Source organism: Melospiza melodia, chromosome 15 (assembly GCF_035770615.1).
Source record: "Melospiza melodia melodia isolate bMelMel2 chromosome 15, bMelMel2.pri, whole genome shotgun sequence".
NCBI classification, from domain to species: domain Eukaryota; kingdom Metazoa; phylum Chordata; class Aves; order Passeriformes; family Passerellidae; genus Melospiza; species Melospiza melodia.
In genome coordinates, this window is record NC_086208.1 from 18,385,461 (window position 1) to 18,409,693 (window position 24,233).

The following is a 24,233-nucleotide window of genomic DNA, read 5'->3' on the forward strand; positions in this document are numbered from 1 at the left end:
CCTGCAAATTGCCTCACATCAGCACAAATTTGCCCCCTCCGATTTATTGCGTTTATTCCCAGCATAACACAGCCTTAATCAGCAGCATAACCACCACCAAGGATAACCACTCCAGTCCTGCTCCAATAAAGTCAAAAGAAGACGGGCAGGACCAGAGGCTTTTAGTGGGATTTCATAGGTGAGCATCAGGACCAAAAACCTGGATGCAGGTTGGGACATGAACATGAAAAATAGCTCCTGTTTTTCCAGTGGTGGGTTGTTTTTCATTCAAATCCTTCTGCAAATGGAAGGATATGGAATGAAGAGATATATGGACCTGAAAGATGTTCTCCAACAGATTATAACAAGCTTCAGGCTGATGAAATTGGCAGCCTAAAAATCCAGCTGGTGCCCTCTTAAATCTCCTTGAGCCTGACCCAGACCCTAAGGAGAAAAGCACCGCACTGCAGTAAAGTGCAAATTGGCTCTTTAGGGCATCCAGAAAATTTACATTTAAAGAAGAGGAGAATAGGCTGTAACAGGCCCCACATCTTGCTGGCAGTAAAGTTTACTAGCTCAGAATTTTTTATTCCCTTTCCTTTTGGACAGGAGGTTATATAAAGCGATTTTTCCATCAGGGAGCATAAACCACATCCACTCGTTAAACGATTGCAGGAGGTCCCTGACCTCCTAACAGAGAGGGATAACACAACCTCTCAGACACCTGACAGAGAACCCAAAAACACCCAGCATTGCTGCCCTCACTGGGGACACCAATTTTAGCTGAGGAAGTCAAGGAGCATGAAGAGCCAAAGAAGTTGCCCCAAATAATTTTCAGATGTTTGGGACCAGACTGAGCAATTCCCAGGAGGTTGCTTGTTGAACACTCTGGAAGCACTCACAGCATAAAGAGCCTTTCTAGGACAAGCCCCAATCCTTGTGGGCTCCCCCATGTCTAAAGAAGGCAGGATAAAAACTGTTGGTATAGCTGGAAAGGGCAAAGACCTTTCCTGAGCTAATTACCCACATCAGCTCCATCCAGCCAGGCACCCTGAGAGCATGGCAGCAAGCCATGGGTAGGATGCACTGTTATTTGCATTCCCCAAGTATTTCACAGCCCTGACCAGATCACAGCCTCACCACAGAGGGCAATAGCGGCACAAACACAGAGCAGGGAACAACCGTGCACAAATAGAGAGCAAAGGCACAGCCAAGACGGGAAATGCTGTGCCAGAGCCAGAGTCCTGCAGGCTTCAGCTCCCAAGGCTGCTCTAACACAGGACAGGGGAACAGCCGGTTCATTCCCTGACCCTCAGGAAAGCATCAGGGAGGGGGCTGTCCCCACAGCCAGGCCCTTGCACTGAGCCAGCAGGGAATGGACTGGCCACTCAGTGAGTGATAGTGCCCACGGATCAGAGATGGGGGCTGGCAGGATGGCACAAGGCTGCCAAAGGAGCCACAGGTGCCTTGGCATCACAGTGCCAAACCCCCCCAGCCAACACAGCCCTGCCACCAAGCCCTTGAATTTCAGCTTGAGTTCTGGCAGGCTGGGATGGCATGCAAGGGAAGGGAAGGAAAGGTATTTCTGCAGGAAAGTTAGTGCACACACGACAAACTTTGAAACCCTTAATTGTATCCAGGGGATACAATTAGTATCAATACAATTACAAAAAGCAAACTCAGCACTCTCTCCTCCCTGCCATCCCTTTTGCCTTATCACCTCCCACCCTGAAATTCAGGATGGAGGAAAGCATCTTGTTCTTCTCAAGGAGCTAAGCACTGCATGGATCCCTGCTCACTCCAAAACCAGCACCTTGAAACATGAGCTCTTCTCTCTCTTTTCACTACTCTCAGGTTTCAGCAGCAACGACCCTTCTGCAAAAGCATCTTCACAGCTCAGCAGAACCATTCACCACGACCCACATCCCCTGACTTGACATCAGCTTCATCACAAAATCTCACGTGCAAGAACAACAACAAAAAAAAAAAAAAAAAAAAAAAAAAAAAAAAACCAACAACAACAAAAAAACCCAGGCAGCAAATCCTTGACTCTGCTCTGAAACTCTGGTTTTAAATTACCAACACGGAGCAGGTCTGGGTTGTTAAGTGACTGGGCTGCTCTCAAGTGGAGGGTGCGATACCACGGTGTTATCTGATACAACAGCAGGGCCAGATCAGTGTGCTCTGTGCTTTCCTCCTGCACTTGCCTATTTGCCTCTCTCCTCTCTTAAAGTGCAATTATTGACATGTTTGCCTTCTTAACCATCAGTTTTATAAGCTTGCCAATGACTCCTGAACATGTGTAAACAATTATTTTTATTTTCTTGCAAAACCAAAATGTTGGATATTCTTTTGGATAAGCAGACTCAGGCAGATTTTCATGAGCCCTGCTACATAATTTATTAGTTTCTAAACTCTGTAAAACTAAAAGCTCCACTAAAGTTCAAATAAGTTTGTGATGTCAAAATAATTTTGAATGGACTATTCCTGTTTCTGACTAATGTTACACAACTGATTTAAATTGGAATTCTTAATCTGCAGAGGTAGATTCTTGCATTGTTTTGTTAGTTAAATAAAAGGACAATATCATGAGCCAGGAGTGTAAAGCTTGAAACATTGTAGGGGGAAAGGGACCAAGAAAAAAGCATCTTCTGTCCCAGATCTGCTGCAGGCTGCAAAATTAAGTGCATGGCTTTGGAGCAGAGTCTAAGGGTCTGTAAAGCAAGGGCTGGCATTGCATGGGGTCACTGCTTGGTACTTCACACACTGTGACACAGGACCCTTGAGAAATAAGGAAATCATAAATAAAAAAGTTCAGACAGACAGAAAGAGGGAGAGAGACTTTCTTGTTTGCACAAATAAAATGAGAGCAGTGTTGCAGCTCTCTGCCTGGCAGTGCTGCTGCTGAGCTCAACCATGCTGGCCCGTGCCAGGCTGACAGCACATGGGCCAAACCTGAGATTGAACAGGATGGAGAGGATGGGAAGCCAGGCTGTAATCCTGGATCTGGGACTCTCTGCCCAGATCCTCTCCCCTGGAACCCTCTGCAAGCTCCTAAGTGAGCATGGGAACTTGTTCTGTGCCAGATCCAGAGCCTGACAGGTAACAAGAAGCTCAATTACAACAGCTTAATAATTCTAACTCCATTCTCAGGGGGTGGTGGGGCAGACTAGAAGGGGAGCAACCTGTCCTGTTGCCCCCTCTCTCACCTGGCTTTATACACTTCCAAAGTTCACTCTGGGCACCCTGATGGCCCCAGCAGGCGCCTGAGTGCCACGAGCACGGGTGGCTGCACAGTCACACCCCTGTGCCAGCCTTGCCCTGAGCACAGGTCCCAAAGGTGGTGCACACTGACACAGCTGTGCAATGCCTGCCCCCTTTCACGGGCTGTCTGCTGCCTCCACGCGGGAAAACCGCATCCTGAGATTCTCCTGTTGAACTCCCGAGAGAGACGAAGCCCAAACGTGGGCTTGAATTTCATACCGAGTCTCTGAGCGTTACTGGGGAAATGATACCTGATACTCTGTATGTATATTAAGAAAAAAGACAGGGTATTACACCAATTTAGTAGAAAGCAATCATTTTTTTTCGTCTGAAAAAAAAGACAACAAAGCCATACAGAGTAGAAATTAGTGAAACCTTATAGCTTCAATAATTTAGAAGTTAAGCCTAGTTAAACATAAATGACGATGCTTAATTCCAAGGCTGTTACTGAGCAGAGCCGGGGAGCCTCTCGTATCCTATGCCTGCCTTTGAATGCCGGGCTCAGCAATAACAGACAAAAGCTATCCACCACCCAGAACAAAGAGCTCCAGGAAATTAAAAAAAAAAAAAAAAAAAGAAAAAGAAAAAAAAAAAAAAAAGAAAATACTGTCTCACTGCTGAGCCCACTCCCGCGGGCTGACCAGCAGCTCCCAGTGGTGCCTGGTTCACAGTCGCCAGAGCAGCATTTTGGGGAGCTCGAAAAGCACAGGGCTGGGAGCGGAGCATCGTGTCCCGCACAGCGCGGCACTGCTCCCACACAGCATCCCCGGCGAGGCTGCTCCGCCGCTGACACTGACGCGGGAGCGCTCACTGAACTCAGCGGAGCGCACAAACACGTTACCTCGCTGTTAACCACGCCGAGAGCACAGAAACCCACCGGAGGGGGGGAAAACCGTCAGAACCAAAAAACTTTGAAAGTGCAGCCAAACACTCCTCAGCAGGGCCAGCAAAACACACGCCGAAGTCAGGAGCCGCTGACCCGCCGAGGCGCAGCATAAACAAACACACGGGGCAATTTGGACAGCAGCAGGAGATAACCCAGCCGCAAATTCAAGTTGCTAAAGTTCTGCTTTCAAGCATTCATTTCTTTCCCTTTCCTCCGTCAGAAAAAAAAAAAAAACCCGAAAAAAACCAAACCAAACAAAACAAAACAAACTTTTTAAAAAAATCCTCATTGTACTACTCAGGAATCTTAACACAATAACAAGACCTGCTTCATTACATCCACTTGACAAATAATTTCTATTTTCCGCGAGTTCCACTAGCTTCTCCTCCTCGCGCGGTTGCTACGGACCACGTGGCGAGATTTATGATACCACTAACCCACAGCTTTGCTTTCCAAACACCCTAGCAGCTAATCTTTGATAAATCTAAGACACACTTTTCTCCCTCTAACCATGCTGGGCTGCTTACAGGGCTTTTTAAAAATAATTCATAGAATAAGCACAGAATGGTTTGGATTGCAGGAGACTTTAAAGACCATCCCGTTCCAACCCCCCGATATGGGCAGGGACACCTTACACTAGCCCAGGTTGCTCAGTTCCTACTTTCCCTTATCTAGAAGGCTTTTAAAGAGAGACTAGAACAGGACGCACACGGGTGTTTTGCTGCAGAACAGCATCTTTGTCAGATTAGACCCATGCATCACCAGTAGAAGAAAAACACTGCCATTTATCCGCAGGACATGTGCACAGTAGGTCCAGGGAAAGCTCTTTTTGTAGTCCGGCCAGGTGGACCGTGCTACCAATGCGGACAGAGCTGGCGTTACAGGAGAGCACAACATACTTGTAGGTCTGAAGTTGCTCGCCCTCATCCCTGCAACTTGTCTCCCAACATCTCTCGCTATCACAGCCTCTGCTGACCGAACGCGACGCGTCCGTCGGGCGCTGCCTCCCGCTCCCACCCGCTGACGATCCCGGCGGCTCTCACGATCCGGGCAGGGTGGATGGCCAGCCACGCCACTGCCCCGGCAGCCACCACACCCCTCCCCAGCGCCAGCGGTGGGGGCTCGGGCTCCACAAACACCACCGTCCCTCCCCAGAGCCCCCCGCACAAGGGGCTTCCAACTGGAAGCACAAGCTCCTGGGGAGCACTTCGGGATGGGCTGGGGAAGAAGGCGCTGGATAGATGGGTGCCGGACTCCGCAGCCCCAAGCCACGACCCGTGCTTGGGGAGGAACGCGCCCCGTTCCCGCGGAGGGACGCTGACCCGCGGGGACCCCCACGCCGCTGCGGGCACACGCGGAGCTGCTCGGCCCCGGTCAGCCCCCGCGGCGGCCCCGAGCCACGGGGAAGGGCAGAGTGCGGGGCTGCGAGTGACCGCGCACGAGCGAGGGGAAACGGGACCGGCGGCGGGGATGGCGAGGGACAAGGGGACGAGCAATGCCCTGGCCATCTCAGGGGTGATGAGGGGACGCGGAGTGCTGGAAGGACGAACGGACGGAGCGGCCACGGGGAAAGGCGCCGGTGCCGGGCGCGGCGGCGGCAGGTCCATGTCCGCGCCCCCGCCCGCTCCCCCAGCCCAGCCCGGCTCTTACCTCCGCGGCAGACAAGCAGCAGCAGCCCCAGCAGGCAGGCGGGCAGCGCGGAGCCCGGCGGAGCCATGGCATCCCGGGCGGGCGGGCTCGCCTCCCTGCGCCCCACGGGGAGGGAGCAGCCCGCCGGCAGAGAGGGAGGGAGGGGAGGAGGGAGGGCGGCCAGGCGAGAACCACCCCCAGCTGTGGGGCGGGCGGGAGAGGGGGGGGAAAAAAAGGAAAGGGAAAAAGGGGAAAAGCGGCTCTCAGCGGTGCTGCCCTCGGCGCGAACACGCCGCCGCGCCGGGCGGGCGGGGGGCGGCGCTGAGGGAGCGGGGCCGCCGGCGGGCGGGGGGCGGGCGGGCAGCGCCTTGCGCCATCTTGCGCATTCGCCGGGGCGCCGGCAGCGCTGGCCGGGCTGAGGGGCGGGGGCGGCTCCGTGAGGGGCCACTCCGCGCCCGGGACCCGCGGGGAATGTGTAGGGAGCCTCGTGGGTCTGCCTTCACCGGAGCCCCCTCACGGCACTCCCGTCACAGAGCTCCTGTCACAGAGCACGTCTCAAAACCCACTCACGGGTCGAGCCTCGCAGATCTCCCCTCGTGTTTCGCTCACCAGAGCCCCTTCGCGTTTCTCCCTTCACAGGAGCCCTGTCTTTCAGAACCCACTCGCGGCTCTCCCTCACTGGTGCCGCTTCACGGGCTCCCTTCACAGGGCTGCTCTCACCAGTGCCACCTCACGGAGCTCCCTCACACCGAAGCCCTGTCACCGGTGCCCCCTCACAGCTCTCCCGTCACTGAGGCAGCCCCACAGGTCTCCCCTCACCAGAGCTGCTTCAGGAGTCTCCCGTCACCGCTCTCCCCTCATGTGTCTCCCTCACCAGAGACCCCTCAAGGGTGTCCGCTCCCTGTCACCAGAGCCCCCTCACGCATCTCCCCTCGCCGCTTTCACTTCCCAGGGCTCCCTTCACGGAGCTCCAGGGATTTCAGGGACGCGTCAGGGGCCTTCCCATCACCTGCCTCCCCTCACTGGGGCAACCTTGCAGGAACGCAGAACCGCCTGGCTTGTCCCACCTCTGTGCTCCTGATTTTAACGCTATCCTAAGTGACTTACCTGAGTCAGTAATGCAGGTGTTGAGCCAGCCTGCTCACCCTGGAAGGTGCCCCAGTGAGGAAGGACCCAGTAAGGGATGAGTCTGCTCCTAAATCCTGCCACAGCAGGATAATTTGTCTGCCCTCCTGGTATGAAATAACGATAACATGTTCTTACATGGCTCTCAGCCCCTGTGCCCACCCGGTATTTTCTGCCTTCCAACTGATCCTATCCTGTCCCTTGGCCCATGTTCTCCACAAACAAAACTTATATAATGACTTTTAGCAGCAAAAGCCATCTCTGCAAGGACAGCTCAGTGTTGTGTGGTTTGCTTGGCAAAAAGGAATTAAAATTAAATAAAAGTCAATCCTAACTAATTTCTTTCTTCAGACTAAAACCAGATTTTGTGGACTGGGTTACTAAACCCTGTAACCATTCCTAGAAATCTGGTGAAAAACCCTTTGTGAAGAGGGGCAATGTGAGGTTCCCCTGGATGGTGCGCCCTGAATGTGTCGGAGTCGGCTAACAAGGAAAGAAGACGTCACTACATCTGCTCCACATTAAAGCTTCCTTCGTTTAGCAGAGGGCTGAGCTGTGCGAGCCTCCTTTCGCTGGGGAAGAATTTGCTCTGGCTCCAGCAGCCTCTCGGTAACATCTGAATTTCTGTGCTGTCCCTGACCTTTTGGCACCAGCCGTGCTCTTGCTCCGACTCCCTGGCTCCTGCCATGGGGCCCCATCAGCATTTATGTAACGCTTGAAGCCATCATGGACTTGTGGCAGCTATTACTGAGGATGGCTTGTGGGAATTAATAATTCCAAGCGAAGCTGAGCACAATGTGCTTGACAGGGCTGCTTCTCCTGTGAACCAGAGATTTTGTGTGCTTTTGCTGCCAAATGCCCTGGCAGGACTCAGGGGCTGGGGGAGGTAGGTACATGTTTAGGGTATCACCAGCTTCACCCTCACACCTTGCAAATGACACTGGTGACAGTGCTGGTGGCACATTCAGAAATCATCCACTACTCCAAACAATAGGACTTACATAAAACCGTAAGATCTTTTAGGGAATAGGCAGGTTTGGAGCTTTTGGAGCCACCTAAGAGCAGGAATTCAGAGCACTCACGTTTTTCTATGCTCTGTAAGCATGAGGGATTAGAAAAGTTGCTTTGTACTGGAGGCAGGAATTTGCTTATCACACTGTGAGCAGAAATCGGAGCCTTTGGAAAAGCAGCAGGGCTACAGGAGGGACAGTGTCCAGCCCAAACCGAGGCTCCAAACCCTTTCCTGCAGAGCAGTCAAAGGGTTTCCTCTGTCCCCCCTGCTGCTGAGGGGCACAGAATCTGTCTGTCCATCTGCCCTCCCTCTCCACAATGCCCTCTGAGGGCATCACTCACCCCTCACTCCCTGCACAGCAAATTTCCATCAGCTCCAATCGTGCTCCTGATTTACACCAATTAACTGCAAACTGAGGTCCCCAAGACACCATTAGTAGTTTCAGTGGATGAAGTGGGAGATTAACTTGTCTGAATTCACTCCATTTATTATTCTATGTGTAATTGTGGTTACCCTGCCTGCTAACAGTCTGGGAGCTTTTCCCTTATATACGTACATGCAGGTTTTAGCATCTGCTTCATGGTCAGTGAGCAAAGAGGAGTGGGAGCTAAAATTGTGGCACCCACCTTGAGGCACTGAGCCCAGAGCCATGCCAGCAGTGGTGGAACCACCCCGGGTCCTGCTTCTGGAAGCAGCAAAAACTGTTTTCTCTGTGTCTGTTGAGAATCTGTGAAGCAGTCCTGGCCACCTCACTGCATCACACAGCCCATTGTCTTGGGTTGTGCCACGTTCCAGAGGGCTGAGCTGGGCCACACACTGCACTGGCAATTGTAACTCCCTGAATTACCTGAGACCAGGAGAAACCCAAGCCCACTGCAGTGTATTTCCAGCTGCATCCTTACACAGTGTGTCAGGGTGACAAAGGTTGGGAAGAGAAAGAAACGAAACCTGACACTTTTCTCTTCGCTTCTCTCCTGTAACTGCCGTGTCCGTCCATCTCTGTCCTCCATTCCATCCCACCGTGGCTCCTCTCAGCAGCCTCCAATCAGCATCCTGTGAACTGGGAGCTGGAAGAGTGATTTGCAGTCACCCATCACCCCTCCAAGGTCCTTCCTTGCTCGTTTGTGGGGTTACCTATCATTAGGAGAAAGACTCATCAGAGTTACACAGTCTGACAGAGTTCCCTTTAACCACTATCAGAGAACACTGTGCTAAGTGCAGATTTATTACCTCTGTAATGCAGATAAAATGAGATTTTATGGCTCTGTAGTCGTGGCAGCATAAAGTAATAATGGAAACTATGTACTGAAGTAGGGAACACATCCCAGGAAGAAGGGAGATGCACGGGAGGCTTAATAGTGTGTCCTTGGGCACTGGCAGGTATCCTCTCACCAATCCTGCTGGACACAAGCCACCAAGTGCTCAGTCCATTGTGCCACCCAAGAGAACTCTCATCACTCATTGCTAGATGCCCCTGCTTATTTTCACCATTAAAAAATTCCCAGCAAGATGAAGCATGAAACTGGACAAATATTTTTTCCTATAGGAATCAGTTCAAACCTGAGGAAGGAGCAAGCATCCAGAAATGCTGAATGAATCCAAACTCTGCTCATGTCTGAAATTCCAGAAGAATCCCTAAGGAACCAGGTACCACTATCATCTCACAATACCAACCTTCACGGTGATGAGCTCTGTCCTGAAGTGGTGTGAGCATGAATCCTGCATTCTGCTCCCACCACTGCTTCTGCCAGCGAGGTACAGCCTCACACAGCTGGAACAGACTTAATTGTGAGTAAAATTCCACTCTTTTTAAAAAACATTTTATTAATAACCCATTAGTTAAGGAATATAAGGACAATGTCTTACACTTTAACACTAAAGAGTATTTGTGGAGTAAGAACAGTCTCTGAAGAAAGAAAGTTATAATAAAGTACAGTATGGAACCAAACACAGACACAACCTTCAAACAAGATCAAGTTCTGGTCACACATCTTTCTGCACGGTGCAGAAAATGAAATTTAACTTGAAAATACAAGCAAGGGAATACAGTAACAGAAGTAGATGGTAGATTTCTGCTGGTTAAACACTTCCTTCCTAACAAAAGTATTGATTAGAAAAGACACAATGATTCCTTCAAAACACCTATTACTAATGAGATCAAAACCATAAACAGTGTTCTAGTAAAATGGTTGTTTTCTTACACAGCAATATTTCATGGGCTGATTGTTATCTAGTAATGAAAAAGAATTCTCAAACTCTAAATTAGAAGTTATCTCATTAGAACTATTTAAACCAGAACTTTGCTGCCTGTTAAGTAAGAAATCAAGTCAACAAAAAGCTGATAGATGTTTTTATCTGAGTTGCATGTTTCACATAACAAGAAATGAAAAGAAATAAAAGGATGAGAATTGTGACTCTCACAGCAGCAGGGGGAATATACAGTTGTGTTGCCAAACAGTAACATTAATACTAGAAAATTATGCCAGTGAGACAAACCTGACATTTTAACAATGTAAAACAATATACACCAGCAAAAAATTTGAACAGCAATAATCTTTAGTGTTACTGAAAGGAAGAAAATGGAGAAAGGAGCCTGGGGTACAAGAAGAGATATTAAGCACGATGGGTAATTAAAGGTATCAACAGTTTGTGTGCCTGTGAGAAATCTGCACGAAAGCTACTTATTTCATGATAAAAAAATATATGCACTGGTTGTTTCAGCTTTACACATCAAATGTGTATTATGTGTCTTCTTCGATTCACTTCCAGCTGAGACTGAAAGGTCCCTGCACGTTCAGGGCAGGGGAGACCTGGGGCACAGCTGAGCTGGACAAGGACACCCAGCACTCTGTGTGGATGTGTGTTCATCCAGGGACAGCTTTGGTGCTGCTGGTCAGTGGTGACCTCTTGGCTCCAAGGAAACTATCTGGATTTCTGCAACTCAGGTCTGGCCTACCAGCCTATGGCCACCACAGTTCTTGGACAGCCAAACACTGCCAGCTTCACACCCTGGTACAGTTTGGTGAAGTGTTATGAGATCAGAACAAGCCTCAGCATAAGGTGACAAAAGTGCTTTGGGGACACATAAACAAAATTGTTTGTGGTCTGCTGCATCTCCCCGAAGCTCTCTGTAATTGCTGTGGTGGTTTGGTGGTTGGCCCAAAGTGATCCAGGGCAATGGTGCCCCTGCTGCGTGGGCTGCAGTGACAGGCAGGGACAGCTCCCAGGCAGCTCAGGGCTGCTGAAGGCTCTACAGGCAAAGCAGGGGGTGCATGTACAAGGCAGTGCCCCCAAAACTGTGGCACACTCCTACATCAGCTCCATCCCCTTCCATGCCTCTGGATGGAAAGTGGCAATGGCAGCGGGGCTTGTGCAGGGCCAGGGCTCTTCATGGAACTGGGACCTGAGGGCACCTGCACAATGTGCCCCGCTCTGCCCAGCTGGGGGTTTGTACCTCTGCGGCTATATCCGCTCCCAGGGAACTGTCAATTGCCCTGATTGCCTGCAATAACACTTCACTGCTTATCTGTAACCCTGCTAAGTCATGAGTTTCAAAGGCTTGTGGCAGTGGCTTCTGGAGGTTATTTACACACTTCCTCTGCCCAGTTATGTTTCCTTGCCTTTTCCTCACTCCAGTTGCACACACACAAACTCCTTCCTTCACCTGCTCATTGGCACTGATCTCCAGTCTCTGTCCCACAGCATTCCAGAGTCATGGCTAGTCACAGCATGGAACAGCATTTATGAGACTCCTCAAGACACCAAGCTGGAGAAACAGAGCAATCACAATGACTGGAAATACAGCTGGTTACCAGAACAGTGTGTCATACTGGGAGGAGATGCTGCCATCTGGGGAGAAGTGGAAGCTCCGATATCCTTCCCATCACAGTACAGGGAGGCTTGGAGGTTCTCATTTGCTGAAAAGCTGGAGGTAAAAGAGTTGCAGGGTGCTGGTGAAGTGAGGTTCTCCATGCTGCAAGCAGTGGTACCTCCATCCAGTCATCACCAGGAAAAACAAAATCCAACGTCTTTGACAGGAATCTCAAGTTGGCACATAGTTTCCCCATATACCCTGGGGAAAATTTTAGTAAGAAAAGAGGAAGGTAGGCATCTTTTCCTTCACTCTTTAAACAAATGGTGAGATATCTGAATCCTCCAGGAAGGCAGAACATTCACCAAACACTCATGAACAGAATTACCGATCCTTGTTAACTCCAAGCAGCTGGTCCAATCTTGTAGCATTCGCAGTCAAACCCTTCAAGCCTGGAGCAGGACAGAGACCAGCTTAAAATAGTAGAGAAAAGTCCACCCCTAGCAAGGCCAGGCTGAGAGAAATGTCAGCAGTAAGCAAACAGCATCAGCAGAAGAGTCACGGGATGATTTTCAAACCAGACTGACTGGTATGAGACCAAAGATTTCATTTTAAAGCTCTGGTGGTGCTCTGCTCTTCAAAAAACCATCCAAATGCACTTTGGCCAGGACTATCAGAAGTGACTGGAAAATTTCACTTGGTCATCCAAAGCTTTCAGCAAGTCCACTGCTTACAGAAGGCTGAGTGCTGCTTTCTGTAAATCAAAACCATCTGAGATGTCTCCACACGGGCACCCAAAAAAAGAGAAAATAAATACATGGCCCCAGTATCACAAGTTACTTTTGCAATTGCTGGTTCTTCTTTCTATTTGTTAGTATAAGCTTGTTGAGGAAAGATGGATCGACATCCTGCCAGCTAAAGCAGTCTCCTTTGGCAGCTGCTGCAAAACACAGTCCTACAGAGAGACACAATCCAACTCTCTGGCTGTAGGGAAGGTGTCAAGAAACAAAGCAAGAGACATCAGATCTGCAGCACTACGTGTTAAAGAAGAGTCAACAACCAGTGCAAACATATTCTTTAGAAAAAGGCAGTATAAGAATAAGTTAAAACCTATAATGGACTATAACAAATGAGTAGATCTACTGCTTTTTTTTTTCTCCAACAGACATGAGGTAGTTGTGTTGTTAGGGAGGAAAAAATAAAGAAAGAGAGAAGTAGTAAAAATGCTACTCTATACCACACACTATTCCACTTTATAAAATTAAATAATATAAAGATGTTCCAAGGAAATAAAAATACATGTTGTACATTAAAAGGACAGATGTGTACCTAAAATATTAGGTACAAGAACCTACATAAAACAAAGCCCAGGCTGGTGAAAAGACCCAGACGCTGCAGAAGGTTCTATATAGTACAAGTTGTTAGAGGCACTCGTAGAGTGTGTAATAAAAGGCCACTACATCAGCCTGCTAGTAGTAGTAGTTACTGTGGTAGCACACACAGAGAGCCTGGTAATCCTTCTAACCACGGGAGGGCAGAAAAGGCTGGTGCTTACAGCTCACTGCCTTTGTTTCTGGGGCTTCCACCCGCTCCTGGGACTCCTGTGCCAGAACTCATCCCACGCTGCCAGGCAGTCAGTAGTCACGTCCTGCCAGTCCCCTCGAGGGCTATGGTGAAGTGCCAGCCCCAGCCTGGTGCAGAAGGCTCTGCTCCATCGTGGTTCCACTCACACTTTGGCAGATGGCTCAGTCCTGCTCCCACCAACACCCAGTTCCTCATTGGCTCCAGCAGGAGGAAGATGGGCCCTCACCAACCCACCTGGCTTCCCAAAGGCCTCTGTAGGGCTAACAGGTCCAAGCCCTGCTCTGGTGAGATGCTGCACCTGCCCAGCTCCTGCTGGGGCCCTCCTCCAGCCGAGGGCGGGCCGCACCTCATAGCAACAGGCTCTCCTCTCTTCAGCTCTGCTGTGATCAAAATCAGACCAGTTCATTCTTTGTGATTGTGGACATGTGCCATGTTCTCAGATGCTGAGGAGGGACTGGTTAAACCAGAGTTACTACAGAGCAGGGCCTCCTCAGGCACCGGGGAAAGCAACTGGCACTTGACTGGCTGCACGTCACCTCTGCTTTCCTGGGTGGAATCTGAATCTCCACTCTCCTCCAAACCCAGACTTTCTCCATGCCTGTGGAAGCCATTGGTGAGCCCATGGATGCACACAGCCTCAGGTTTGTCAGTCTTTGTGTCGGTACAGAGCAGCTCAGCCTGGGCCTGAGCCTCCAGATTGTCCATGCAGCCCACCAGCACTTGGCCAGTGTCCTGCTGGGAGCTGGGATTAGCCAGCTCTGCTGGGGGCAGCTCCTCTGGCTCCTGGTCCTCCATTTCTGTCTCTTCACTCTCCAGGGTGTGCAGCTGGGAACTGTAGTCTCTGTCAGAGGCTGAAAAATCAGAATGGACAATGACCTCTGCTTCTACTTGGTGGAGGCTAGCAGGCAGGTGGCTTTTCTTTGCTTCATTCTGTTATCAAACAGGAGAGAAATTAAAACAAAAAAAAAGGTAAAGTAAGTGAAATTCAGATAATTGAGGCTGTGGTCAAACCAAGCACTAAAATTTATTTATTTTTAATCCCACTGAGTGCAATGGGATGTACATATGCCTCTATTAAGCATTATCTTTATATGTTTCTCAGAGCTTAGGTCTTAAGAAGCAACTCAAATCACCTCAGGATCATTATTTCTATTTTACGTTTGAGAAAGCAAGTCCCAAAGGAGAGAAGTGATTTGCTCAGAGTTTCTTGGCAGGCTGGAGCAACCATTTCTCCAAGCCTCTGTCAAAGACCACAATTTTCAAATCTCACCAGTCTGTTTCCATATTAAGGGCCAGATTGCTAGAGGCTGAGCGGGCAGCACTGTAGGAAACTGGCTTCTGAGATGGATCAGGGGGCTCCCTTTACTTTCCTCATTTAATTTTGGCTACATATCACAAAGTGTGTGTTTGTTAAAGCCCTGGTCACAGCCTACAAAAGTATGTGTAAATTCAAGCATTTTAAATTCAGAAAGAAAACAATAAGTTCTGCTCCGCAGTGCTTAAGTGGAGTGCAGGCTACAGATCTCCACAAATCTGGCTGACAAGCAGGTCATTTTGTGAGATTATCACTCAATAATTTACCAGACAAATTATTGCAGAAGCTCACAAAGAGTTCTCTAGGCAATCAACGCTCGGATTCTGGGCTGAGTGTGATGTAGCAGCAAGAAGACAATTCAGAGTATGGAAGTGATATCCCACGTGTAATTTGCGCTTTCTGTTGAAGCCAACTTTGAGCATCATTTACATATTTTAACACTTTTCTCTTTTGTTGACAAACTCTGATGGGTAAGCTGTGCTGTAAATGCTGCCCTGTAATTGGGCTGTAAAACATTGTCTTAACTCTATCCACAATGTTAATTACATCCTGTGTATAATTGATTTTCACACCACTGCCTAGGAAGGAAACATAGGTAGGCTACTTTAGAAGTATTTGCTGGGGAGGAGGAATGAACTTTTTCAAAGAATAACCAAAGAAATCTTCTGGTACAGTCAGTCTGAACAGGTGTCAGCTTGCTTTGCTAAGACAGTTACACAGATGTACACTCTCCCAAACACAGGAGTGCATCTTTATTCCAGTGATGCAATATCAGAAATAGGATTTCCTCCCAGAACAAAAGTGCAGTGAAAATTGCTCTGCCCTATCTGGAGAAGGGAGCTTAAATCAACCCTTGATCTTTGCCTACTTTTACAGCCAAAAACACAATCCCTCTGTCAGGAAAGCATGCTGTAGATCTTAATGACTGTGCTGAGCACTGCAGCTTCTAACTCACTCAGGCTGATTGCTGCACAGCCACAGCAAAGACTCCAAGCAGATTGCTGGTGCCTGGCACCAGGTCCTCAGGAACCAGAACTGCCACAACCCTGCTGACAACCAAGCTTCTGACCCCACCTGGCCATCACCAGACCAACAAGCCCACAGAAAGGGGCTGCAAAAAGGAGAAAGGGAGATGGAGAACATAAATGGAAAACCCACATGAGAACCCACAAGTGAACAAAGCAGCAAAGAAACCCACCATCACAGCATCATAAACCAGGGCTTGTAAGAGAAGCTTCTGCCCCATGCTGGAGGGGAGCTTCAGTGACCCATTGATAGCAGAGAGAGGCTCTTTGGTGATGGTGTCCCCATATCTGGTGATGCTGTTTGTCCAGGCCTGGTTGGTTGATTTATTCCATGAAGACTGCAGGAGAAAAGTGGCAGGAGAAAAGATGCAGTTGTCACAGATAGATTCTTATCCTCATACATGTGAAATGAGAAGCAGCTTGAAAAAGGAAAGTGCAAGTTGTGAAAATACCATAAATGTGGGGGACATTTCTGATAGCATCAAAATAAAAGTGCTCGGCAATGGACTCACACACTCCCTGCCTTAGAACTGGCTTTACTGCTGTTACATGGGCTGATGCAGAGCACAGGGATAAAAGATGCCAGATGGTTCACAACTGGTTGCATAAGGGGCTTTCCACTGATTCTCAAATTGAGAGGCCAGCGGGTAAATCATGGCACAGACATCATTTAGAGGTCCACTGAAATCAACTCCCTGCAAAGCTGCAACAGCCCAGAGCAGAACAAGCCTACTGAGAAATACCACAGAGCTGGAAAAGGACAGGGAAATCTGGAGCTGAGAACCACAGTCCTTGCTTTGGCAGGAGCCATGCTCCACAGCACAAAGGAGGACCCTCAGCCGTGGGCAGTGCCCTGTGTGCTCCAGCAGGAGCTGGACATTCTGCTGGACATTCTGCTGGACATTCTGCTAAACCGCTCGCTCTGCAGTCCAGACAAGAGTCCTGCTCCAAGCCAGGACTTGGGAAAACACTCTGCCATTCCTCATCAATACAGAGGCACAAAACTGGGGGCTTTAATTTTTTTTAATTTTCTTTTTTTACAACAGACCACCAAGCAATTCTTTGCTCAGCTTTAAATCCCCTGGGCAACCAGTGTTACCTTGTTTGTAGATCTAATTAAATTATATGGGCTGAACGCAATTTGTTCTGGGTTCTTTCAGCTTCCCCTTGCAATAAACTGTTGAATGCACACCTCTGTGTATGGGAAATGTGTGTCTTTAAGAGCTGAAGTTATTTAACAGCTCAGACTATTAGTTCACAGGCAGAAAAGTATTTTCTTTCCAGGTTTTGATTTTATTGGGCTGTCCTGCATGTACCTGAGCTGAGCCTTGCTAGTACTCACATACATATACACGTAAACACACAACTCAGATTTAAGGACCATACTGGCCCATTATCTCTGGCCTTGTTCCACAGATGTGTGGGTAACAAGAGAGGCTGATGCAGAGGAGAAAATCCTTACCTGACAACAGCGACTGCACACATGCACACAGAATACTGGTGATGTGAGCATGATGGCTGTGTAGGGTGAAGATATCCTGAACATCTATAAATCTATTGAAACCCACTGACCCTCTATTGCTCACTGCCAGCAGAAGCCCAGGCTCCTGCTCTTCATTTGTGGCTGCTCCTTAGGCCAAATCTATTCCAACAACCACCAACGTAGCGTGAGTCCAGCTGAGACAGCGAGGAGATTTCTGACATCAGCCTGACCTTGGGTGAGTCATTTGACCTCCTTGTGCCTCGGTCCATCTGGCTGAAAATTAGGTAGAAATACACCACCAGATGTTGTATCTGAGCCAGGCATTCCTAAGTCAGCTATTTAGCAAGAAGCAAATGCTACCTCGTGCTGCCAGGGCTGGCAGAAGGACATTTGTGTATGTGCTGAAGGGTGGCCAGAGCTGCTCCCAAGCCCTCTGTCTACCCTCACTCAGGCACCCAAATGGCTCAACACCTTGCGGGAGGCAGAGCCATGTTACATCCCAGCACCACCCCCAAGTCACAGGAGCTTTGCTGCTGCCTCAGGAGCAAATTTTTAGCAAACAAATAGTGAAAGGCTCATTGATATGCCAACACCCTGCAGAACAGTGATGTCCAAGCTCTGCACTGTGGCTATCAAACATTTGCTAATTTAGATGTGGCTGCTTGAGGCAGCATCTTTTCTATTTCTCTCTCTGCAATCCTCAACAATATATTCTGAGCCAAAAGCCTTCCCTAATTGCTCTGTTTCTAAGTGGACAATCATTAAACTACGCTTTAATAGCGAGAATCAACCAAGCGATCACAGAGAGCTCACAATAAGGAATATCTCCACATGCCAGTGCTCAAGGAGCGTGTTCAATTTGCTTCTGCTGCCATCTGAAAGGCTTTCTGCAGCTACATCCCTGACTGATGGCTTCTGTGCCTCTTCCAAGGAACATACGTTACTGAGCAAATAGTGCCTGGAAATTTCAGCACTGAACCTACACAAATCTGCACACATGCACCAAATGTGTGTCCTGTTAGAGATGCCTGCATGCATATTTGCCATCAGAGAGATCTGAGCATCATACGCAGACACACACACAGAGCAAGCTTGAAAACCTTCTTGCAGGCATCTTGTGAATACCAAAAAACGTGGAGAGAAACAGGCAGCTCTACTGCAATCCCCCATGGACCATCTGTTAGCGGAAATGTCAATCTGCCATGTTTACATAGGTTTTGATGACTCTGGGAACAGCCTGTTCAGCTCTGGCTGAAATTGGCTGCAATGAAGAACAAACTTGTTTTGTACCAGTTTGCAACTTTCAACAAACAGAAAAAACCATCAGCCACACAACATGGCCTGTGTCCCACATGTTGTTCGAGCACATTATGTTTGAGAGGGGGAAAAAAACCAGCAAAAGACAAATCCCTCTTGGGCCTTAGCCTCTAAGATTGGGCAGCAGCAATTAACTCTAGGACTGTTTTCATCACAGACCTGAAGAAATGTTGTGTGCCTGAAAGCTTCACTGCTTTTTTAAGCAGCATTTTTTGGTGTAATAAATGATACTATTTCTTTTTACTCAAGGGGAGATAGTGGGTGGCTTAAGAAAGGAAATATTGTCTTGGTTTTTACAACACAGTAATGAAGGCAAGGAGCAAGGAGTGTCAGTCTAATACTAATATAAAGAGGGAAGAATCTCTTTGTCACTTCACTGCAAACACAAGAATGAAAACTAATAAAAACATCTTCCAATAAAAGACATTTCCATTACAGCTAAATCCTTATCAAAGCAAACAAGCCTTTTCATTTTAGCCTTTTTATAGAAACTCCAACTGGTAAAAATGTGCCTAGATTGTGTTACCTTCTCAGTCACAAGTCATGATTTCATGCAAATATATGAGCTGAGAATGAACACACAGCAAAAGTTCAACTCAAAACCTTCCCTGTTTTTTTAGGATGGTTATTTAAAGTAGCTTGAAGCCCTGTGCAAAACGAGGCTGAGGATGTTTCAATGTGCCCAGCTTTTGAGAGTGGTGCAGCAGAGAGGAAGGGCTCATTGCTGAGCAGCAGTGGGTGGGAGTGGGAAAGCTCCGTGTCACACAAACACAGCGACAGCCCTGCCTGCATCTGGGATGCTACACACACAGAGCTCTGCCAGCAGATAAAGGAGTCTCTGCTCGCTGTCACCAGGAGCACAGCTCTCGTCTGAAGCTTCTCAGAAAACATTGGGACTTCTTTTCCATGCAGAAAAATTTCAACATGAAAATGACAAACAAGCCGGGTAGATCCAAGTTCCCTGATGTGTTACAGCTTCTGCTCTCCCAGTCGTGGGGATGCTTCGTGGGAAACACAGTCCTGTGGGAAGGAGGCCCACAGGGAAGGAGAAGGGCTGCAAGCAAGGAAGGCTCCAGCTCACAAGAACGACAACAGCAAACATTTCCAAACCAAAATGCTTGGGTTTGGCTTCATTCAATGAAAAGCTGAAGTCTTGCATGGAAAGCAGATGCTTTTTAACATTCTCCCCCACCCTTTAAATTGCTTGGCCCACAAGCAGCAGTGACAGAGATGTCTGGAGCAGAGCCATTTTATCATCCTCAGTCCATCTGTCAGAGGAGACAAGGCTGCATCACCACAGCCCGTGCACGACTGTGTCATTTGTAACAGGGCTACTGAGGGCATCAGTCTGGGGGCTGCTTGCAAGGGGATGAGAGTAATGGAGGAAAATCACTTGGCAGTGTATTTGGAAATCCTTGTCTGTGACCACTAGAAACACATAAAAGAAGGAAAATGAACCACTGAATGGCCAACTGTACTAATGGAGCTGTGAGCATCCAGAGGGGTTCCATGCTGACATCTTGACTGCAGTAGCACCCTGCTGTCCTGCAGGCAGGGATAGGGGGCCCAGGAGGTTCCTTTGGGACTGTCCCACCTTCCACTTGCACCACTTGCACCATCCTGCACCTCCAGCACTATGTGTAACAGCTCAAGAAGAATCACAGTCCTACATTTGAAGGAACCTGAAAAACGTTTTTTGATCTTGACCTGAAAATGACCAAAGGGACATCTCACCACCCTTACTCACAATTTTTTGCAGGAATCAGCTAAGACTTCTGGCCCTCAGTCTGTTCTCCAGTCCCCACACCTGTAAAATGACATTCACTCACTTCTGACTCCAGGGCATGGGGACAGTCCCTTCTTTGTGTCTATCTAACATGGAGCATCCAACCTCTGCTGGAACCTCAGGCTGCCACAAGAATAAAAAAAAAAAAAGAATAATCCATGGAATGGTAAGTAATGAGTCAGCCTGGGAACAGCCTGCAGGCCCAGAGCAGCCAATGCAAGTGCCAGCCAGCAAACACAAACCAGGTTTCAGGAGCATAACCTGAGGACAGAGGGACAAGCAGACAACTGGAGGTCACAGCTACACAAATCTGCCCCGCAGTGCCAGCAGCCTCAGCCCAAGGGTCTGCCCCAGCCAACATCCCCAGCTCTGTGGTGACATGATATGCTGCCAAACAAAAGGGACTCTTCAGGCAGTTCTCACTCCCTCTCTTCAGTGAATAGAACTGCAAGTCATAGTATCCAACCTAGAACACCCTGGGGAGCTTCCCCTTGCCAGGCTGGACAGGAATTTCCTTCCACAATGATTTTCTCTTTCCTGTGGCTCTCTTGCATTCCTTGCCATGGATTTTCACAGCCCCAACTTCACACAGCATGAGAGAAGAAAAGAGAAGGCAACAAAGGCAGCTGGTCACTGCAGGGTGCAAAGCTCCCACAACACTCTGTTCCAGGCAGGGTCCCTGGGGCTTTCCAGCTTTAATGGATGCTGGGGGAAGCTATTTGCAGCACACAGGACACCCCCACCCACTCCACAGCCTCGACTAGAGGCATTTTGTGTACAAGCAGGGAGATGCAAACACTCACAACTGCTCCTGACTTGGTTTACATCCACTGTGGGCACCAGGCACGTGTGCACCACTCCAGCCATGGATCTGAGACCTGCCCAACTCCCTGACTGCCCAACCAGGTAACATCTCATCACCATCCATGGGGCCTCTTGGCCACTGCAGCATAAAGGTATTTGTTGGCCATATTCTTTTCACACTTGATTATACTCACTGGAGTACAGAAAGGAAGCCACGGTGCTCAGGTGGCACTTCCAGCAGGAATGGGGCAGTGCAGGGAGCAGGGTCTCCTGCGTGGGAGCACATCTCCCTCCAGTGCCCACTCCCAGCAACAACAGCCTGTTGCTCCCGGCCACCACTCGCTGTCCTTCACCTGCCGGGTCACCCTCCTGGTCGGCACGGGTGACAACGCTGCTCTCCGGGTGGCTGCTTCCCACTGACCCTTGCTTCCCTAGCCACATCCATCAAAAAAACCCACAAACCTGAGTGAATTTATCTCTCAGTGGCCCATCTAGTTATGGAAACTCTACAGCCAGAACAGTCCATCTCCCCCAAAGCTCTGGTTTGTGATTGTAACTCTGCTGCTGGGCACTGCCCACTCTGAGGGCCCCAAGCTCTCAGGCTGAGCCTCAGGTGGCCAGGCCTTGGCACTGCCCTCTCCAGCCCCATTCTGCACGTATTCAGATCTTGTGTAAGCCCTTGCAGGCAAGATTGCTGCACTGGAACAGAGATGTGGATATACTACCCCCAGAAAGGCCTCACAAAGAAGGAACTTCCCCCAATCTGACCTGTTCTCAGGGGTAAGTCCCCATCACTGAAAACATTTGTTCCTTATTTAACTGAAATAGTTGTAGGAAATTCCTCACACTCTTCAGCTTGGGTCCAGACAGGCAGCCACATTCCACCAAAATCCATAGATGTGGCTTGGCTGCAAACAAACAGCCTCTCCTCCAGCTGAGCACTGATCTGCCACAGCACGCAGGGATGGCCACAGGCACGGCTTCAGCTCGTAGGGCAGCGAGGCCAGCAGAGACTTTGTGTGCCCCAAAGACCCCACCTGCACAAAGATCCCACCTGCACTGCCTCCAGCACACGGACAGGGCTCGTGGGCAGCCAGGCACCTGAGCTCACCTTGCCTCCAGTGACACACGAGTGCATCGCTGATGCAAACCTGAAATCCCATGTGCTCACAATGCATTTGTTTTACTGAACCTCCTAATTACTTTACATGCTCTCCCAGGGCTACAAAGAGAGACATAAACAGATTAACTAAATTAGGCCAATTAAAGGTTCCCTAATGGAATGAAATGTTTCAGGCAAGCTTGGAAGAGGAAATGGGCAGGGAGGAATGAAAGACAATGCAGTGTCAGGCAAACCAAGCAGAAGGGCAGGAAAAGACTACTTCAAAAAATAAGGTTCACAAAAACCCCACAATTTCACCTCTTGTTTATCTTCAAGAGTGTTCCAATGAACACACTATTTATGGAGACAGCTTCTTTTAGTCCAAGCAAAAGAGAATCCTGGAAGGCCACATGTCTGCTCTAGACATCACACTTCCTCCTACCATCCACATGCCACAGCAGCATGAATACCACAGCTTTCTGCAGCACCAAGTTTGGCAGCAGCTTCTCAGATTGAGGGGTCACTGTCCCAGGAGATGAAAAGGGATGGTAGATGCACAGGGATCCCAAATTATATCCAACAGCCAAGGCTGAGCTAGTCAAGTTTTACAGAGAGGGAAAATGTGTGACTGTCCAACACCAGCCTGCAGCCAAGACTTCTGGCACTGCAGAGCCAGGACAGGATCCCACCCGGGCTTCCCAGCAGCCACACACCAATCAAAGGCTCTTGCCAAAGGGGGGAGCCCAGTCCCCATGTGCATGGGTCCTTACCTTCCTCTTCCCATGGAAGATGTCCTCAGGGAGGCTCGTGTGGATGAGGCTGTGCACTTCTGCCAGCTCAGTGATGTCCCCCAGGGGCACAGATGCATCCTCAGGGAGTGGGGACATGAGGGACTCGAGCTCATGTGAGTCCAAGGTGGCACTGGGAGAGGCCAACCCTTGCCTGCTCCGGTGGTAGTATGTGTGGTTCCCAGCAGCCTGGGAATCCAGGCCTGGCAGGGCCTCCCTGAGGGAAAATAAACAAGAACTGGCATCTCAGCTGGTCCCTGTGCAAGTGATGAGGCCCAAGCCATGCCCTGCCACTCCTGGGGATATCCTTTATCATCACATCCCACTGTAACACCTTTCACTGCAGATATACCTCTGCACCACCCTGGTTAATGCCAAAGCTCAGACAATCCCACTGTGGGATGCAAAGCTGTCCCTCTGCCAGCACACCCCAAGGGCAGGAGACACTACAAGTCCCAGCACATTCAGGTGCTCACCTACCCTGGTCCATGGGGAGCTGTGTCACTCCTGTCACCTATGCTTTACAGGTTAGAGATGCAACAGGACAGGAAAGTTTAGTGGCCACATTAGGATGAGACTTCAGAAGCTGTTTGTTCCTGGCTCTGAGATGTGCTGTGAGCTCAAAGCTCTTCTGAACAACTGAGCTGTTTTCTGCTCATGGTCTTTCCAAAGGCTTGTGGCTGGATCCAGACCCCTGGGATAGCAGAGGGCTTTGGGCTGTATCCAATCCTCCTTAAACCAGCCTGTCACTCACTGTGAAGTCTTTCATTTTCCCAGATGGAAGTTAACAAACCATTTCCAAACATCCCTAGAGCTGTCCAACCTCAGAAGCAAAATACTACCCACATTGACAGATACAGGTAATAAACTGGTCCTTCCATTTTCTTGGGGCTTTTTCTTCCTCTGAAAAAAACCCTACTAGTCTAAGAATGTAAACTGAAGAGAAACTACAGAAAAAAATAAATCAATGAAAAGATTATACTAAATATACTCCTTACCCATCCTCAGATCCAAGCTGTGCATTAACTGTCCCCTACACCCCATCACAAGCTGCCCAGCTGAACAGGGGATGCAGCTCACAGTGGTTTTGTCTCCTTCCAAGCAGCCTCCTCCACCTGAGGTGCACCCACCTGTGCTTGCTGTTGCGGAAGCTGGCACACATGCAGAAGAGAATGCAGAGCAGCCCCAGGCACACCCCCACGATGATCCCTGTCACAGAGTGGATATCCAGGACATCTAGGAGGGGAAGGAATGACAGCCACATCATTTTAACTGCTAGCAGGAAGAGGGTACAAAGTGCCTCATGTTCAGAGAAGCACCAGC

General features: G+C 49.1%; 2 protein-coding genes across 5 annotated transcripts in view; both read right to left on the reverse strand.

Annotated features, from left to right (window-relative positions):
• IGDCC3 (immunoglobulin superfamily DCC subclass member 3) overlaps positions 1-5,874 on the reverse strand; it is a 94,683-nt gene extending 88,809 nt beyond the window's left edge. Inside the window, exon 1 of the mRNA XM_063169969.1 lies at positions 5,780-5,874. Coding sequence (XP_063026039.1) covers positions 5,780-5,846 — 67 coding nt within the window. The 5' untranslated portion in view covers positions 5,847-5,874. The remainder of the gene's footprint in view (positions 1-5,779) is intronic.
• A 5,401-nt stretch (positions 5,875-11,275) lies between these two features.
• Positions 11,276-24,233, reverse strand: part of IGDCC4 (immunoglobulin superfamily DCC subclass member 4) — an 85,330-nt gene continuing 72,372 nt past the window's right edge. For 2 of the 4 annotated variants that reach the window (XM_063169971.1, XM_063169970.1), the window contains exons 17-20: positions 24,041-24,146; positions 22,893-23,127; positions 15,804-15,968; positions 11,276-14,220 (exon numbers count right to left, since the gene is read on the reverse strand). In XM_063169971.1, coding sequence (XP_063026041.1) covers positions 13,693-14,220; positions 15,804-15,968; positions 22,893-23,127; positions 24,041-24,146 — 1,034 coding nt within the window. In that variant the 3' untranslated portion in view covers positions 11,276-13,692. The remainder of the gene's footprint in view (positions 14,221-15,803; positions 15,969-22,892; positions 23,128-24,040; positions 24,147-24,233) is intronic. The other 2 variants (XR_010029665.1, XM_063169972.1) reach the window with 2 other exon arrangements.